Source organism: Passer domesticus, chromosome 6 (genome assembly GCF_036417665.1).
Source record: "Passer domesticus isolate bPasDom1 chromosome 6, bPasDom1.hap1, whole genome shotgun sequence".
In the NCBI taxonomy this organism is placed as follows: domain Eukaryota; kingdom Metazoa; phylum Chordata; class Aves; order Passeriformes; family Passeridae; genus Passer; species Passer domesticus.
The window spans coordinates 51,949,136-51,967,663 of record NC_087479.1 but is presented as its reverse complement, the minus strand read 5'-3'; the positions used below and the strand labels follow the sequence as shown (position 1 = coordinate 51,967,663).

The 18,528-nt window shown below is 37.0% G+C and overlaps 1 protein-coding gene across 11 annotated transcripts in view; it reads left to right on the top strand.

The window, feature by feature from the left end:
- The window catches only part of SBF2 (SET binding factor 2), a 230,524-nt gene that overhangs the window by 195,712 nt on the left and 16,284 nt on the right, over positions 1 to 18,528 (top strand). For 7 of the 11 annotated variants that reach the window (XM_064425489.1, XM_064425488.1, XM_064425483.1 and 4 more), the window contains 7 exons: positions 2,602 to 2,739; positions 3,677 to 3,772; positions 7,104 to 7,175; positions 9,569 to 9,753; positions 11,541 to 11,717; positions 14,612 to 14,713; positions 15,825 to 16,010. In XM_064425489.1, coding sequence (XP_064281559.1) covers positions 2,602 to 2,739; positions 3,677 to 3,772; positions 7,104 to 7,175; positions 9,569 to 9,753; positions 11,541 to 11,717; positions 14,612 to 14,713; positions 15,825 to 16,010 — 956 coding nt within the window. The remainder of the gene's footprint in view (positions 1 to 2,601; positions 2,740 to 3,676; positions 3,773 to 7,103; positions 7,176 to 9,568; positions 9,754 to 11,540; positions 11,718 to 14,611; positions 14,714 to 15,824; positions 16,011 to 18,528) is intronic. The other 4 variants (XM_064425493.1, XM_064425490.1, XM_064425491.1 and 1 more) reach the window with 3 other exon arrangements.

Sequence of the window (18,528 nt, the reverse complement as noted above, 5' to 3'; positions counted from 1 at the left end):
ACCAGAATATTATGGAGTAGATAAATGGATTGACAATAACTGTATCTGACAGATACCTGCTTCTGGAGTTACTGTTGCTTTTAAAGTGTGAAGAAAATGGAGACATCCCTCATGAGGGAAAATGGAGAATATTTCCATGGTATTTATCTTACTTGTAATGGAGTTGAAGCTTGTTGAAGCAAAAGTGACCAACAAAGGTAGTTGTACACAGCTGCCTCAGCAGGAGTTGTGTGCAGTAAGGAAATGTCTATAATGGAAAATGCATTGTGAAGCAAACTAAGAGGACAAAGAGAATCTGAAGTTAAATTCAAGTTGACAAATTCATTCTTTCCTAAACAGGAGTAGATTTTTATTGCTCAGTTCTGGGTTGATACAGAGAAACAAGGAGGGCCTGCTGGAACTTAGTGAGCATTTTTGTGACTTCCTGTTGCGTGGGGTATTACGCAAGTTTTCAGGGCATAGTTGGAGGTCAATGTGTTATATAAGAAGAACAGAACATATTTTTAGAGAAATTATGCACAGTACTTAATTTCTGTGTGGAACCAAACTGCATGTGCAACAGAATTGTATTTGCTAACGTCTGTCCAAAAAAAAGATTATTAACAGATGTTCAGATATGAGATGGAGAGTATATGGGTCTTTTGAAATGTTCCTTTGAAACCTGCAAGTTGATTTCTGAATTACTTTGATCTCTCTGGGAATTGTGCTGCAGAGCACTGTAGTTCTAAATATGACATTCTACACCTAAATTAGCATTTATTGGTCAGCTACCCTATGGAAAGAACATTTATGTTTCTTGAATGTAGTAACACTATCCAAGAGTATATATAACTTTTATAACAGTTATCTTGGTTCAGGCTGAATTACTCATTGTATTAGGACTTGTAAGATAAAGATGGAGCAACCTGTGACCAGGCATATAAAGCACACATTAGCATTGCAGGACTAAGCAATACATTTGTTTCCTGAGACAAAAACAGAATTAAATGGAATAAAATTGGGGTCCCCATCCCCCATCTTTTGTTAAATCTGTGTTTCTGTAGTGACCTTGGCATGGGATACAGCACATGAAAGGTGGTGATTTCATGGAAATCCCAGTTCACCTGTGCTGGTAGGGGCAATGCTTTGAGTCACCTCTGTATGCTGCTGTGATGGGATGAGCTGTGGTGAGGATGAAGGGGCACATTTTCCATCTCTAAACCATCACAAGGACATTTTTGCCCTCAGTCTTTAATTCTGGTTTCTGCTTGGTCCAGTAATGGACTGTGATGTAAGTCAAGCTGTTTTCTAAAACACACACAATACTCTTCACAAAATAAACCTGTGCAAGTGGTATAGACATTATCCTGTCATTTAGACAGCTTGTAGTTTAACTAAATTGTTAAGACCTAAATTGACTTTTTATAGTATTATTTCAAGGACTAGGGGACCTAGAGATCATTCCAGTAGATTTCAGGATGTGTAAATCCTGCTTAGGAGTAGAAGTGAAAATAAAAAGCCTGCTCAGGCTTCTTTCACTTGGCCAGAAAGAAAAAGCATGATGTATCCTGCAGGAAACATCATCACTTTCTAACTGTACTTGCAATTCAGATACTAATTTCCATCTTGAAATTTCTTTTGCCACCTGCAGCTAATTAGCTTACTGTCTATTAGTCTCCAGCATAGAATCTGATTGGATCATCATTGGAGAAAACTATTTACAAATTAGCATTGTGTTTTGTCAAAATGTGCTCAATCAAATTCTTTGACTCTGTCTCTTATTCCAAATGTTGGATCTTGTGAGGAAGATACCAAATCCTGGTTTAAGCAGCTATGAAACTTTTGCCCTATAATAAGTCCAAAGATGGCTGCAATAAACTGTTATTCCAACAATTTTGTTTGGCATTTGAAAAAAAATAAACAGATTCATTGATATTGAACACTATTTTGTCATCATGCTATGGTCCAGGACCTGAGCTTCATCTCCTGTCCTTAGGTCCTTTGCACCTGGACACAATGGGTGGACTTTATGGTTGGGATCCCACAATGATTGGGATTATTTATTTTTCTTATTTTTGAGGGGTTTTTCCCTTGGTTCTGTGTTTTGTTAATGATTTCTGAACTTTTTAAATGGGCACTGTATCCCAAGGAACCTCCAAGTACAGGTAAGTAACCTTCCTTTTCTGGAATGAGGAAGAGCTGATTGAGTATGGTTTTAACTTGCTTTTGTTAAAGAAACAGTTCTGTCTGTTCTCTGCACATTTTGCTGACAAGCAGGACAAACTTAGAAATGTTACTTTTCATTTGGAGACTGAAGGGAAAGCTGCATGATCTTCACTCAATTTGTGCCAATTTATGGCTAGTGATGAATGGTTTGAGTAGTGACCATGAGGTGAAAGTTTCAGAAGTTCAGCTTTGTGTGGAATGCAAGAGGGCATTGCTGGATCCTGCTGTGCAGCCAGGTGATGAACAGCTTGTCATCAAAGGAGAGGCTTTTTGAACCTTTGACAAACAAACTAGGACATTTTCAATGCTCTGCTTTACACAGTAAGCCTTTTATTCTGTGTATTTACAAATTGTATTTTTCCTTTTTAATGCATTCCATTCTTGTTGTGACTCTAGCCCCCACTTCTCTAGAATCTTCAAGCAGTATAGAACAGGAGAAGTACCTTCAAGCCTTGCTGAATGTGATATCCGTCCACTGCAAAAGGAATGGCAGCAATACCCTCACTGTCAGCCCAACCATTGCTCTGTCTCCAGGTAAAATTCCTTTGTACAGTGTTTTTCTCTGGCTAAGCTGAGACTTTTCTCTGATTTAGTGATAGTTCAGTGTTCCATATGAATTCTGTTGTTTCTTTATTGTTAGGCTTTCCAGGTAGCCTGTTCACTCTTAGTTTCAGTGAATATGTTTCTCTGTGTAAAGGATGTTTATAATCTTTCCTGAAATACTTTTCAATAGTAATCTGGCGGTAAAGTCTTTTATAACTAATAAACTGCATATTTAATAAAAGACTACCAGATTTTAAAGTATGCAAAATCTGCTCTGTTTTATATAATGAGACAAAATCTGCTGTTTTGTATAATGAGGAAGTGTGAGGCTGCAAGATCAGAACAGATGACATTGTTTAGCTGCAGCAATAATGGGAGGCATAGAGGCCTCTTTATGCTTTACATACTCATAATAGGTTTCTACTAATGTAATTCCCAAATAGAGCTCTTTTTTTCAGTGAAAACTCTTTCAAAATACCCTATTTGAGTTATGCCTAGGTGGATCCATGAAGAAATTAATCCATGTTTTACTTCAGTTATTTTATGATGAAAAATGGTGAGGTTTAGGTGAGGGTGACCCCAACATGTATGGAAGGACTGTATGACTTGAAATTGTGTCTGTCTTGTCTTACTCCGTTGTAATTGGCCTAATACTGCCAAACAGTGGCTTTTCCTGTAAAGTAACACCATCCAAAGTGTGTGTGCTTTGCTTCATTTATTGTAAAATATGTTGATTGCTTAGCTGTATCTAACAACTCCATACTGTTGCCAATGTACATATTTGTGTTAAAAACTAAATCTAAAGTACAAAATTGGCAAGAATTAGCTGTATTGGGTGAAAAAGGGCATTTTATCAGTCATATTAAGTATTAGTCTGGTTAACACTGTAGCTTTTTTAATCTTCTATTCTTTTTTTGGCTGACTTTAGGCACTGAAACGAGGGCTTCAAGAATGTCCACTGTGTTTAAGCAGGTAGTGCCAGGACATTTGGATGTAAATCTATCCAATAGCTTTGCTCGAGGAGGTTAGTAAGACTAGCTCAAAGTCTATTATTTGAATTAATAAATGATGAAAACTGTTAGTGAAATAAAAATAATTGTACTCTTTATTGATTTGTTGCTCTGTGAAACAACAAAACAGAAATTAGATTGGCCTCAGTCCGCAACATTATCTAATTTCTGTTCAAATCCTTTACTTACCACTGAAATAAAGTTGGTTTCGTGTTGGAATTAGTGAAAATTAAGCACTCAGATAGGGATTATGTTTCTAAATAACTAGGGATTCATCCATATTTTTAATTTGTCTATGTATGGCCTGAAAATGCATATTTTTCTATAAGAATTCTATAGACTTTAGAATCTGCAATTACAAATCATTCCAATATGTGTCTGAAGCTTTACTGATGCTTCATAACATTACACATAGTCTGTGAATAATTTTACTCTAAGTAGTAGGGAGTTACGTGGCCAGGTGTAGTTGGTAGGCAAATACAGTGCATTTTTTGGCAGTAGTTATTCCGAGATACAGGGCCTCATCAGTGCCATTTCTACAAGAACATTTCTTTCTGTTAGAGGAATTCCATCTACTTCTACACTTCTGATGAAGTAATGATTTTTTTTGTGTGCAACTTGTGCATAAATTAGTGCACCAAATTTCTTAAATGTAGGTTTAAAAAAAATTAAAATAGGAATTAATCTGTTCCATAAAGGAGAGCATTTTATATTTGATTTATTACCTTTCACCATGAAGGCTCCTTTGACAGTTATTTCTAAGCATCTCAGTGATGGTTATCTTCTCTTTTCATACTTTTAGCATCTGAAATTAGTTAGGTTTACATTGACCTGCTGAGACCCATTGCAACCTAAATCTTCTTGTGGGATACAAAATCTACAGCTCATATGGGGAAGGATAAAAATATTTTATAGAGAAAAACTTCCAGAAGAGTGGGATGGGATTATGGAAATGAAGGAAGGAATAACAGAGAGGGAGGGAGAAAGGAAAATGCTCAGGGATGTGTAGGGAAGTGATGGGAGAATTGTGGCAGAAGGGAAGAGAGGAAGGGCAGGAGAGGACACAGGGATCCCCAAAGACAGGGGAATTTCCATCAATCCTAGGAATTCTGTGCATTTTCATTAATCATAGTCAATGCATATTTCTCATGTGAGAGTTTTGTTTGTGTCCTGTGCCTGCTGTGCTGTTCCTGTGCTGTAGCTGGAGGTGAGCACAGCTGGTGATGTGGGTGAGCAGGGCAGCAGGGGCTGGAGGCTGCAGCTGTTGGGTGAGTGGGGCTGTGCCCAGCCTGGCTGAGCCCTGCAGCACAAAAACACCAAGAGCCCAGTGCTGCTGAGGGCAGGGAAGGGCTGCAGATAAGTCAGGGAAAGCTCTCTGGTTGCTGGGTGGAAGTTGTCCTTTGAAGATAAAGGGGTTACTGAAATAACTGCTGCTGGTCTCTAGGATTAGAGCTGGTGGTAAGTGTGATGGGATGAGTTTGTTGCTACTCAAAGAAGAAAAAAGGAGCCTGGAGGCAGTGTTAGGTCACAGACATGTTGTTTTATTGGACATTGGAGTCCCTTGGCTGAATTTCAGCAGTAATCAGGAGGAGGGCAGGGAAGTTATCTTGTGTCTTGCTGGATCTCTGCCACACCTGCCCTGTGTATCTGAAAGGTGTCTGCTCACAGATCAGCAGGACACAGGAGGACTTGGCTGAAACATGAGAATGTTTGACAAGTACAGTGGGAGCCCTGGGGAAGGTGAGAAGTTGACAGGGGAAGAAGAAACAGAGAAAAGGAATATCTCCCTGGAAAGAAGTAAACACTAGGGATTTTTTAGATTAGCTGATACAATTCTTTTAAAAGAAATTAAAAAATAAATGGAGTATATAAAATCTCTAAAATTGTTCTCAAATCCATTATCACAAAGTTCCTCACTACTTTTTCTCAGCTAGATGTATTTCACATGTGAAGCAGCAAGCAGCTACGGATTATACACTGTGCAAGATACAATAGCAGTGGTTTTGTGGTTTGGATTCTGGACCACTCTTTTCTTTCCTTGTGTTTATTATCACACATACCACAGCTCAAAAGCCAGGTTCAGCTATGATACACCAGTAAAAAATTACATTTTCTATTTTTTTGTGCCAGACAATGTATTTGTAATACATATAATCTTAAAATATAAGTTAGAATAAATGTTCCAGTGTGCGAACAGTATTTCTAATTTTTTAAAGCTGTCATTGTTCTGAACACTCATCAGTTGTTCTGAATATTTGTGTCTGTGTCAAGTATGATTTTTTACTGTATCTGGAACATTGTCACGAAGCATCTGCCCAAAGCTCAATCAAGTTGGTTTTGATCTGAAATATTTGGTCAAATACTTATGTTTCATAATATATTTTCATTCTTTGACCTTTTCTTGGTTGATACTTTTCATGAGAATTGTAAGTTCACTCAAAAGCCATAGCTTTTCCTCTTCCTTCCTTTGTAAGTATAATGTGGTTCTGCAGAGCACAACTTCTTACCTGGCATTGCTGTGTAATTTAGCAGAATAAGAAGTTTCCTCAGTATATTTTGCCACTATTGGAGAAATACTAGGATATTTATAATTTAGAAATACAGACCCAGCTCAGAGAATTACTTCCAAATCAGGAAACATTACCATTTTGAGTATGATTTAATAGAATATTTGTATTAAAAGGACTCAGTTATGTTGATGTGGGTTTTGAGCCAAAGATAAATGCACTGATAAACACATAAGGCTCCCACAGAAAATTATGATTTTTGCAAGGAGAGTGATTATCTCTTTCTGTGGTAGATATTACGTGTATACTTGTACACAGGCTTTTAAAAATGTTTGTAGATGCACAGAACTGATATCTTGCATTCTGCTTTAATTTTGATGTCCATCAAATTCTACACTTAATGTCCCTAGACCAAACTCTTTTATAATAAGCATTAATGTTGGGATTTTTAATTAAACTAACTTTCAGCTGGATAGAAACTTTTAATAAATTATTCAACAGAATGATTTAATCATTACATTTCCTTTGGTATTATAATTATGGAAACACATGGTGGCTTTGCAACATGTCTGAATCTATTGCAATGACAATGGAAATTATTCCTGTTTGATAAATGGATGCCTCCTTCCCATTTTATATTGGTTTTGTGCCTTGATTGATGTTTTGTCTTGTGATGCCTGAGATTCGTGCTGTCTGATAAATCATGTACTATAAAGAAATGCAATATATACCAGATCTTTGGAAATTAATAAGTAACCCTTTTCTTCTCTCCTGCAATGTGTTTCGCTGCAATGTGCATTCCATTCCTCCTCCTTCTGTCTTAACTGTTATCTGCCAGTGCTTGGGCACAGGGATAAATGTTTCACTCATTCCAATTCCAAATCAGCAACTAAGGAAAGAGTCCACCAAGGTACTGTATTCTGTGTCCTGAAAGCCCATTCTTTTCTACCATCTTCTGCTACTATGTCTTAATTCATTCTAAAGTGATACTGACAGAAAGCTTTGTTCCTGCATTAACAAAATTTTAGCTCAGTGTTGTGGATTTTTTATGGTTTGGAGGTTTTTTGCCCATTGAATGTATGCAATGTGATGTAACCCCAGAGTGATATGTAGAAAATTTTCTGCGTGAAAATTTTAAACAGCTAAAAATCAGTTCTGGAAAAGAGTTTAGTATTCCTACTGCTTTAGGAAAATAGCTAAGAAACACTTATCTAGTCAAATAATTTCTTTCCATAGTTAATGTTAATGAACAGGGGAAAATGGATTACTGTCAAATCAGAAAGTCATAATATTACAGTAATACATGAGATACTGCTAACAAAAATAAAGTACTAGGCAAAAGTACAGTAGAAACACAATTGTGCCTTTTAATCACTGCTGTCCATGCTGGCAAACATGTTCATCTGCATGTATTTGTAGCCAGTTTTGTTGCTTTTGATGTGCCACAAGTGCTAATGATGGGTGCATTTGTGAAATGCTCCAAAGTGTCACTGTGTATTTTTGTACACTTCATCTTAGGGGACAGCAGTTTGTGTTGGAAATCGTTCATACCAAATGAATGAGAACTTCTTTCTCTTATTAATACTTTCTCAAGTGTTTGCTGTGATTTCTGCTTGCTGAAGTCTCTATTATTTCACGTGTAGTAGCTGAGACATGGAATAAAAGTTTGTACTAAACACACTCCTTTACTGTCTGAGGTGTTTATAAAAGTGGCTGCCTGTGAAGTGGGAGCTTTTGAGAGGTGTTACTGCCCAGAACTCCTTGCCAGCCACTCTCAGTTGCTGCAGTTCATCTCCTCACATCTCAGACTAGCAGCCAGACAGGCAGACAAGCTAAGCTGTACAGACAAGTCCCTGTTGAGAGTACTGTACAGATTTATTTTTTAATAGAAACACAATCCTGCTTCTAAAAAATAGAATAAAATTATTTTGCTGGTTGAGCTATCTCAGTGGAATTTATTGTTATCTGCATCTTTTTTCCTCTGTGCAAGAAATGTTAACTATGCACATTGTTGGATTTTCCTGAGGAGGGCTGGGTGTTGGTTCTATGGTATCTAAATTTCTAGTACTATGAGGTATTTCTGGTGCCTCTTTTGGATATCTTGCTTCACAGATTTATGGACAAGAGGCTCTTCTGATAATCTGATTTACTGCATATTGGGATAAGGAATTTCACACTGCCATTTGGACGCCAAATTTAGTGTGCTTTAAGGGATTTGATTTTCAAGTAGTGCTATTCATACTCTGAGAATCCAATACCTTTCACATGCCTCACACTGCACACAAAAAAACAACCTCACAAAATCCTGGTTATTAATTGAGGTACAAGAAACAGAAAAATATTTACTGCTTGTCTTTTCTTCTAGCACTAAACAGGACTTGGCAATCTGATTTTTAAAATCAGATTAAAAATCACTACCTCCTCATGTTAAAATCACCAAAACTTGCTCAAGCATGATGAGATGAGAGCATGGCTGTGTGCTGCAGAATTTCTCTCCCTGGCAGTGCCAGTGGAGCTGTGGACACTGTGCAGACTCAGTGCTGCTGGGCTGAATGCTGAACAATTGCTTTATTAAAACTATATTAGATTACGTTATACTATGCTATATTAAAGAGTTGCATACTACACTATACTGAATTACATACTAAAGGAAAACCTGTGACTGTCTTGAGACTGCCAGGACACACCTTTGACCCAATAGGCCAATTAATATAAACAGCCATCACCAGAATCCAATTAAGAACTCCCTTCAGGTAAACATCCTTCCTTACACATTCTACATGTGCAGAGACAACAGCAGCAGCAAGTAGAGATAAGAATTGTTTTCCCTTCTTCTCTCTGTGCTTCTCCAGGAAAAAACCCTGAGAGAGAGAATTATGTCTCTCTGTTCAGAGAGTGTGGATGCCACACCATCCAAGGATTGCTGCTTCCACATCCCACTGCACTTCTTGTTGCCAGCTTTGGGATTTCTGCACTTTCCTGATTTCTCTCCCTCTAGGAATTTCATTTCCATGCACTTACACAGGCATTGCTATTTGCAAATTGTGGTTTATCACTGTGTCACTGATATCACAGCAACTCTTTTCTCTACAGTAGAAAGCAGAGTTAGATGAGAGTCTGAGGTTAAACAATGCAGTAGGGTGGTTTTGACAAATTTTGTTACAAATCTATTTCTTTCCAGTACATGCTGTTAATTATCTCTGGTGAGGGATGCATGTGACATGTTTAACCATATGTGTCAGTAATTATGATCTCCAGTGCCTCACACAAAATGTTTTTAAAATATTCTTCATCCTTATGAAGGTGTATGGGCGAGTCTTCGTTCAAGCAACCGCTTTATCAACACCCAGACTCCATTCATTGATGTTGGTGCAAGGCTTGCAGGGAAGGATAACCCCCCTCCCTACAGCAGCAGCTCCTTTCTGCAAAGTCAGCTGCTGAGAAGACAAGCAGCCCTCTATATATTTGGAGAAAAATCTCAGTTACGGGTAATGGCAGTTTAATTTTTTTCATGTGTAATGTAGTTTTTATTTGGTTGAGTTTAATTATTCTCATGTTGTTACAAACAGTAAATGATATTCAAGATAAGATGGAAATGTGTTACGAAGGAAACAAAAATGTTGTTAGCTGGGAAAGCAATTAACAGAGAAGGAAACCTTCATTACTGTGGGCAGCACTAAACTCACATAAAGCCAAATTGATGAGAATAAGGCCAGCCTAGAACTCATTATTTGATTGCCTGGAGAGGACCATGATGTCTACAGTTTTGTACATATTATTTGGTAGATTTTAATGTTTTAGATACAATTGTTTGAAAAATGGGTATCCTCTAATTCTTAGTGGTCTTACTCGTTTTCTGAAAATGTTTTCAGTTTTTTTTTTAATCTCTGCATTCAAAGATTAAGAAACCAGGTTTTTTCTATTTTCTTATTTGAAATGTGAACATACATAAAACTTTAATGTATTTTTTTAAATACAAAAGGTCGAAAACCCATTACTGGTAGTAGGACAACACATCACTATCCATTTTTAATTATGTTCTATCAGGAGGTGGAGGAAACATGCTGTACCAGATTAATGCATCAGTTACAGAGAACTAAATTTCTATATTCCACTAATAATGACTCTTTCTGTTTGTTTGATTTCTTAATGAGTGATAAGAGTTCAGTCATGCATCTACAGCTGTGTAGCAGAAACTACTGCCTTATTCTGTTAAATATCACGTCATAAATTGATGAGGCAAACAGAAATATACAGCATTTTAAAGAAATGGTGCCACTTTCCTCAGTTGCTTTTGTCATGCATCATTACAACTCACCATTGTTGAGTTATTTAATTTCTTTTTGAACCATGCAAAATATAAACAGAATTAAAACCAGGCTTTCACTTTCCTACATTTTCAGTTGGCATTCTGTGAAGGAGCTTAATGAAGATTATTTACAGGCTAAGTTTAATTCAATGAAAGCAATTTCTGAAGAAAACTCAAAAAGTTTGGCATGCACATCTTCAGTGATGCTTCATACATGAGAATTGTTTTTCCTAATAATGTTCTCCATATTATCCTTTTCATCATAATCCACTGGGTTTTGGTGGGGCTTTTTTCAGTCAGCTGACTTGTTCTTTTAATTCAGTCCTCCTCTCTTATTGCTAAATGCAGTCAGTTAAATAAAACATGAGGAATTCTGCTAGGAAAACCATCCAGCTGCTGCTCTGTGCTGAACAAGGTACTTCAGCCAAACAGCTCCCTCAATGCCCAGTGATGGTTTCGATGACTCAGCTGGTTTGCACTCATGGGGCTTCTTTTTGGGTGTTGGGGGTTACTTTTTTCTGTTTTATTGAACTCCCAAAATGCGTCCTGCGCTCTTCATATGTCATCCATACAGATATTTTCATTTTTATTTGTTTATTGTTGCTTAGCTTTAAAAATGTTAAAGGAAGTACACTATGTTGTGTATAAGTAACTGAACAGATTATCACTCAGCTTTGGTTTTTCATTACTGTTACTGCTAGAATAATTCTAATTATTATTGAAAATATGACTGTTGTGCAGTACATTCTGCTGTTATGGTTATAGTTGGGTACTTTATTGTGGTTCATTTTGCAAGGATTTTATTATATTTTTTATTATCCTGGGCAGGTGTTTAACTACACCAATTTTTCAGGAGGAATTAATTACTTAGCAATAAAGCAGGCAAGACTTTGGGATTTAAGGCAACTGTCAGTGAAAAATATGCTTCCCCTTTAAATTACATCTGCTGTTGTCCTTTCCATACAGGGGTTCAAACTAGATTTTGCTTTGAATTGTGAATTTGTTCCTGTTGAATTCAGTGACATCCGGCAGACAAAGGCGAGCTTTAAGAAGCTGATGAGAGCTTGTGTTCCCAGCACTATTCCTACTGACTCTGAGGCAACATTCCTCAAAGCTCTTGGGGAGTCAGAGTGGTTCCCACAGGTAATTGATCTGACAGGTACTTCTGATAATCTATATGCAGTGCTGCTCACACAAAATAAATTCCAAGCTCTTGTGACAGAGGACTATTGTGTTCTGACCAGCTGTTCTTTGCTCATTGTAAGCACTTTGCATGCTCTCTATTCTGCCATTCCACAGGCATTACTATTATTTTAATGCCATCATAATATTTACAAATAGGGGAGGCATTTTTATAATAAAATTTATGTTTTATAACGTGGAACACATGCAAAGAGAGGTGACTGGGTTTTCTATCTGTATAAATTCATGGTCTTGGTTTTAAATTATTTTTCTTATTTTATATATTTTAAAAATCAGAAAAAGAAAGTGTAGGACAATAAATGAGCTTTTTTATTTAAAAACAAATATTTGACTCTTCTTATGTGTGCCCACCCTGGATTTTGATATGCACAAGTTAAAAAAGAAGCAAACATCTGTTGTGGGATATGGGGGAGTGTTTATGGGGAAGAGAGGATTCTACGTGTGTTACTCTCTTCTCTCTGAATCTGTACCTTTATTTCCCTATCTCATATTCCTTTACATAAATTGTTTATTTATTTATTTATTATTTAACCAAACAAAGGCAAGACCGAAGCAAACTTTGCAAGATTCAAATTGAGAAGGATGTGGGAAAGCCAGCTCTTTGTAAATCTAAAACCACTTTAATTACAGTGAATGGTTTTTACCAGCTGCTTGTTATGTTTGGAAACCCCTGCAGAATATACTTTTCTCAAGTGCAATTAATCACAGAAAGCAGAATAGAATAGAATCACAGAAAGCAGAATAGAATAATGCTGATTTCTTAAGGAGGAAATACTTGTGAGTAACTTGTCAGTTATGACACCTCAGGAAGTGCACTCCTGGTGGAAATTGCTGCAAGGAGGGCTCAGCTTCTTCCCTGAGGTGAGAGCAGGAGCTGCTCATGGCTGGGGCTGCCCACCAAGGTTTCCAGGAAGGGGAGAAGTTGGGAGAGCATGAAAAACACCTGACTTCCTCATCATGTGAACATTTTCCATCACAGAGTGCTTGAGCAAGTTCATAAGTGTAGATAAATGAATCTAATGTCCTTTCATCATTGAGTTAATGAAATAAACTTGTCCCCTGCAGCAGCCCAGGGATGCAGGGCAGGTAACACTGCAATTCTCTCTTCTGGCATATTTCAGAGGATCATTCCTTGCTTTGAGTGCATCACTCTGCTGAGGGCTAGGACATCATGTCACACACCAGCTTTGTTATATTTAAACCACATTTCTGTGGTTTAAATCATGTCATATCTGACTTATGTGATAAAGCTAATTTATGACTGATAAAGTTAATTTATGACTGATTTGGCACATTTTCTACTATTCCCATGAAAGAACATAGATCTGTAATCTCAGAAATGTTTTCACTGTATTATGCTTTCCTCTTCTGGGCAATAGAAGTTTAACTGATTAAATTACAGATTTTAACACTCTATGGACTATCTCTTTATAAGAATGTGAATGCATAGAAGAAAACTGAACACTGCCCTGTGTTCTGAATACTAATTTAAAAAATAGTGCTTTGCATTTTTAACAATGAATCTGTAAAACCAGATTGCATATCAGTTTCCTCATTAAAGATAGAAAAAAACAGCCTTTCTTCTATTCAATTGCCTAAGAAAGCATAGAAGAATAAACAAGCTTGGTTTTAAAAGTGGTTCTCTTTTCAGTCTTTTTTTATAAAAAATGCAGGAAAATTAGTCTGTTTGGGTTGGGGTTTTTTTCCTAAATAATAATGGCTATGTGAATGCTCAGAGGAGTCAAGGTTTTTCTATCACAATTTCCATAGCAATATTCATTAGATTTTTAAGAGGAAGAAAGCAGACTGCCTTGAATAAGGATGAATTTTCCAGGGTTTTACTGTTGTTTGGTTGATCTTTCTTCCTCTTATATTTTTCAATTTAATTTTTTCTCACTTTCCTGTGCCTTGTGTACTTTCTGAACTTACTTTCTTTCCTTGCATAAATGATCTTGGATGATTCTTACCGTCTTTTGTTTGTTTCCCTGTACTGTTTTCTTCCTTCTTTCAGACTTTCATCTTTTCCATTGCTTCTGTTGGTTGGATTGTATTCAGTGCTGCACAAAGAACAGTTTCACTCTGCTGTAAAAAACTGAATTGTTTATGTATTACCTATTATGTTGTTTACCAAGAGTGCTGTCATAGTATACAAGAATGGTAAAATCATCATATAGATTTTTCTTTTTAGTAATAATGATGTGAAGTCTCATAGCAAGATAAAATTGCCCAGATTCACCTGAACTTCTTTAACCTGCTTATTTTAGCATCATTGTGTAATGAGTATTAAAGTGCAAATCATTAAAGTGTCCTCTTTTCATATATTTCAGCCTGTCTGGCCAGCTATCTAAACTGTTTCTCTGTTGTTGTTATTATTGTTCAGTCCGTTATTTCCAACTTCCATGGTACTGAATATTAGTAATATTATCTTGTAAATATCCTGCATGGGTTCTCCCATCAAAGTACTCAGTGATTTCATGGAATCTTAGCATTTCACAGGAAATTATTTTAGTGTTAAGCCCAGGATGGAATTTCTCTCCAGTAAATCTGTCAACTGTGTTGTTCCCATTCTCCTTTTTATGACAGCTAGTTTATTACAGTATTCATTGGCTTTAATACTTTAAGTTCCTATCTTCAAAACTTCCCTTAGTTTTATTGTAGTGCAGATGGAAATCCTTAGACTGTTACATTTAATTGTTGCCTAATCAGTTGCATCAGTGTATTTTTCTGTACTATATGTGGATCCAGGAATGCATTTTTAAATATGAAAATATTCTATTTATTTATATATTTAAAGCTTTATCTAGAGTATGTTACTCATTCATAATATTTTATAGCTTCACAGGATTATGCAACTGGGTGTGATCATCTCTGAACTCCTGGAAAATGGTTCTTCTGTTATGGTTTGTTTGGAAGATGGCTGGGATATTACTGCTCAAGTAAGCTGCTATAAAAACCTTGAAATAGTTCAATATTAAGAAAAAACACCAGGCAATGCTTTTTTACACAAGTGACAGATAATTTGGTATGACGTTAATAAATTCAAGAAGAAACCAGAATGCATGAATCATTGCATTCATTTGCAATTTATTTCATTACATGGTTCCTTAGATTGGATTAATTCCAAAGGTCCTGATGGTCTTAACAGTTCTAAGGCTTAGATGTAAGATCTGCATTCTTGCACCTGACCATGTGTAAGAATGAATGCTAAAAGTTGCCACAACTGTTCATTTATCATTTTAAACACTGTTTTATGTTTTAAACACAGGAGAAATTTATCTTCCATTCAATTTCCATAAGTAATGTTAGGAGACCACACAGGGAGAAAACTGAATTTGTGCCAAAGTGCCTGTAACACCTGCTGCAAGGACAGATCATCCCAAACTATAGATTAGGTGAATCAAGATCTGCTGCCTCATTTAATAGATGCATTGTGTCCATGCTGCTGCTTCATAATTCAGAAGAGAATCACAGATATCCATAATTCTATAAAATAAAAACTTCATGTGCAGCCAGCATCATAATACGAGGTAAACAAGCACACAAAAGAGTGTGACCATAATTATTGGAATCATTGCCAGACAATGAAGAATAGAGAGGGGAGATACATAGCTGGAAGTGCAAGAAGGCTGTGCTGCGTTTTAAAGTCTCCTGAGATGCTGTGTATAAGACCAGACTGCAGTTGGCTGGGACAAAAACTCTAAAGTCACCCTGAGGACCAATTCTTTAATGCCTTTTCTGCCAAGGTTGTTTATTATAAAAGGGGTTTTGTTTCAAACATAATTTAAATGTAGTAAACATTGTAACCACATCCCAAGTCTGTAGGTGCTTAGGTTCTACTTCTACAGATACCATAAAGTCTCAATGTAATTTGAGCTTTTTCATGTGGAATATTATTTGGCTTGTTTCATAAAAATGTGTGTGATAAAACACTTGTCATTGAGTTTCTACGAAAGCTTTTGTTTTCTTGAAGAGTGAACAGATTACTGAATGCTTACATTAAGGTTTCTCCTAACTTGTGTAACACAAATGTCCTGTCCTGTGATCCAGGTGGTGTCTCTGGTGCAGTTACTCAGTGACCCCTTCTACAGGACCCTGGAAGGCTTCCGAATGCTGGTGGAGAAGGAGTGGCTCTCCTTTGGCCATAAATTCAGCCAGCGCAGCAATCTCACCCTCAACTGCCAGGGCAGTGGATTTGCTCCTGTTTTCTTACAGTTCTTAGACTGTGTGCATCAGGTAAGCCAGTCTCTAACTGCCATTTACAAGAAGGTTTCATGAAGAAATGTGTGTATTCCAGGTGTTATAGGTACAGGTTTGGGAGAAGATTAGTAACATCATTCCTGAGGTGTTAATAGAGTGGATGGATTTCACCCCAAGAAGAGCTGGAATGGTTGTCTAGAGGGCAGATAACACTGGAGTTACTCTTTTTTGGCGTACATAGAGGAGACTTACCCAAAGCAGACTCAGAGGGATGGTTGGTGATACTGCTCTATTGAGGTTGTTCATGTAGAGGCTTCAATTAGAAAGTTTTTAAACAATGAGTGGCTTTTAGAGTGCTTTATTTGGAAGGAAGAAGGGACTGATTTCTACTACCTTGACTAGACAGGTTTTAATTCTTTGTGCCTGATGATGAGCCTTGAAGAGGCCTTGTACTGCACCAGTTCTGGAAACAATGACAGCTGATTTTTATGTCTAGTACATGTTTAGAAGACAATGAACACCAACAATTGTGTTGTGTAGGAGGAAATTAGGTTAAGAAGATTATATTAATTTTGGGTTAATTCTGCAGTCTGTCCTTTTCTTCATCTCAAACCACTAAATGTAAATTCTTTGCAGAGATTCTGTGTATGCAAATATAAGAGGGGTTCTTGCACAGTTCCTCTTGTACATGTGTCCTTCTTTTCCCACTTCTCTGATTTTTCTCACTGAAAAAGCTGAAAGTTTCCTTAACATTATTAACCTGTGTTAAAATGTATGGATGACTGTGTATCACAGAAAATTAACTGTTAAGGCACCAGCCTTTTTACTGGGAACACACATTCATAGTGAATACTTGCATGAAAGAGGAGTCTATGAGCAGGTTCTGCTCTGCTACCTGAAGAAAACCCACAGATTAAATAATTTGCTAAACCAATGCAAAGCAATCTTCAGATATATCTGTGTGAGATTGATCATGAATGAGCTTAGAAGAAGAGGAGTAAAAAACATGTTATGGAAAATATCCCCAGCTTTGTTTGTGTCCCAGTGGTAAACACAAACAATCATCATTATTGCTGTCTCAGGAGTTAATAAATCATATTCTTGGAATTTGCATTAATTCCTACAGCATTCCCCTTATGAAAACCTTAGGAATATTTGTCATCTTCTGTTTCATCCATTTCCCAGTGGTTGTAGTCGTAAAGTTGTTTTTTATTTGAAATTGGGAGATTTCTCTAAAGAGAAATTTTTTGTTCATATAAGTGGATCTGCCTAAGTGTCACACTTTTTCTTCCAGTAGACTTAGGGTTATTGCTCCTTTTCTGCAGTACAAAAAACCACATATTCTTGGTTGCAGTGGCTACAACAGGACAGAATTGCTGTGTGCTCTAATATTGAAACCCATCTGCCTGGTGGTTCATTCATTTCTGTAAATTAATAATTTGTCTTGGTCATGGTGCTGTGTTCTCTCTGCTTTCAGGTGTCTTCTCTAAGCTTAAATTGACTGATTGGATAACACCATCCATAGTAGAATGGAGTCAACCTACCTCTGATTTTAAGCAGTAGTGTAAATTTGGAGTTGGAATCATCCCAGCATCTCCCCTTACCATTTTTTTGATGCTGTTCTGGTGCATGTGCACTAGGTTTTTTTGGGAAGAATTTGAACTTGCACCAATGATTTTTCACTTAGCTTAAAACCATTGGGGTCATCAATGTAAAGTGGGGTCATCCACTCAACTGGACTAAATGCAGTCCAGGTAAAACCACAGGTGTGTGGTTTGGCTGCAGGGACCTCAGCAGCAGCTGCCTCAGTTTGTTTGTCTACTCTGGGTTCCTTCTCATTTCTTGCTAATGTAGACATAGTCTGCATCCTGTTTGTGCCCCTGGAAACACTTTACTTCAGTTTTACTGTAATAAATCTGAGAAAGTTGTCATTACAAGGAAATTATCCTCACATGCCCATGCAGTATTTCCTTCTCAAGTGATTCAGAAGTGACACAGGTTTTGGAAGCAAATGGGTTATCCAGAAGAAAGTTAAAAATTAAATTCAAGGATTTGGGTTCATTGTCATGAAATAGAGTGGACCATGTTTTCTTCATGGTTTTTCTTTAAGTTATGTTTAATGAAATCTGCAGTTCTAAGGACATGGAATAGTGGATTATAGTCATCCCACCTTTAAAAGTTAGAATGAAATGCGAAGTGGGATAAATCCTTGCTGTTGACAATTGTCAGGTGCAGGTTTAGCCTCAAGCTGCACACGTGTGAATATGTCAAGGAAATACAGGAACATCACCTTTGTCATTCACCTCAGGGAGCAGCTTCAGTGCCTGTCGCTTGTTGGACTCCAGAATGCAAGGACCTCTCAGAACTTTGGGCCTGGAAGCCAAAGCTTAGAATTTAACACATGATTTGATCTGAGACCTTGGAAAAGGCTTCCAAACTTAGCTGCTAGAAGTGAGAATGTGAATTTATAGTTTAAAACAGAGACAGAAGAGTTTAAAATATAGAAAATATAAAAGTAGTTACAGAGGTAAACAAGGAGTTTAGAATGCAGTAG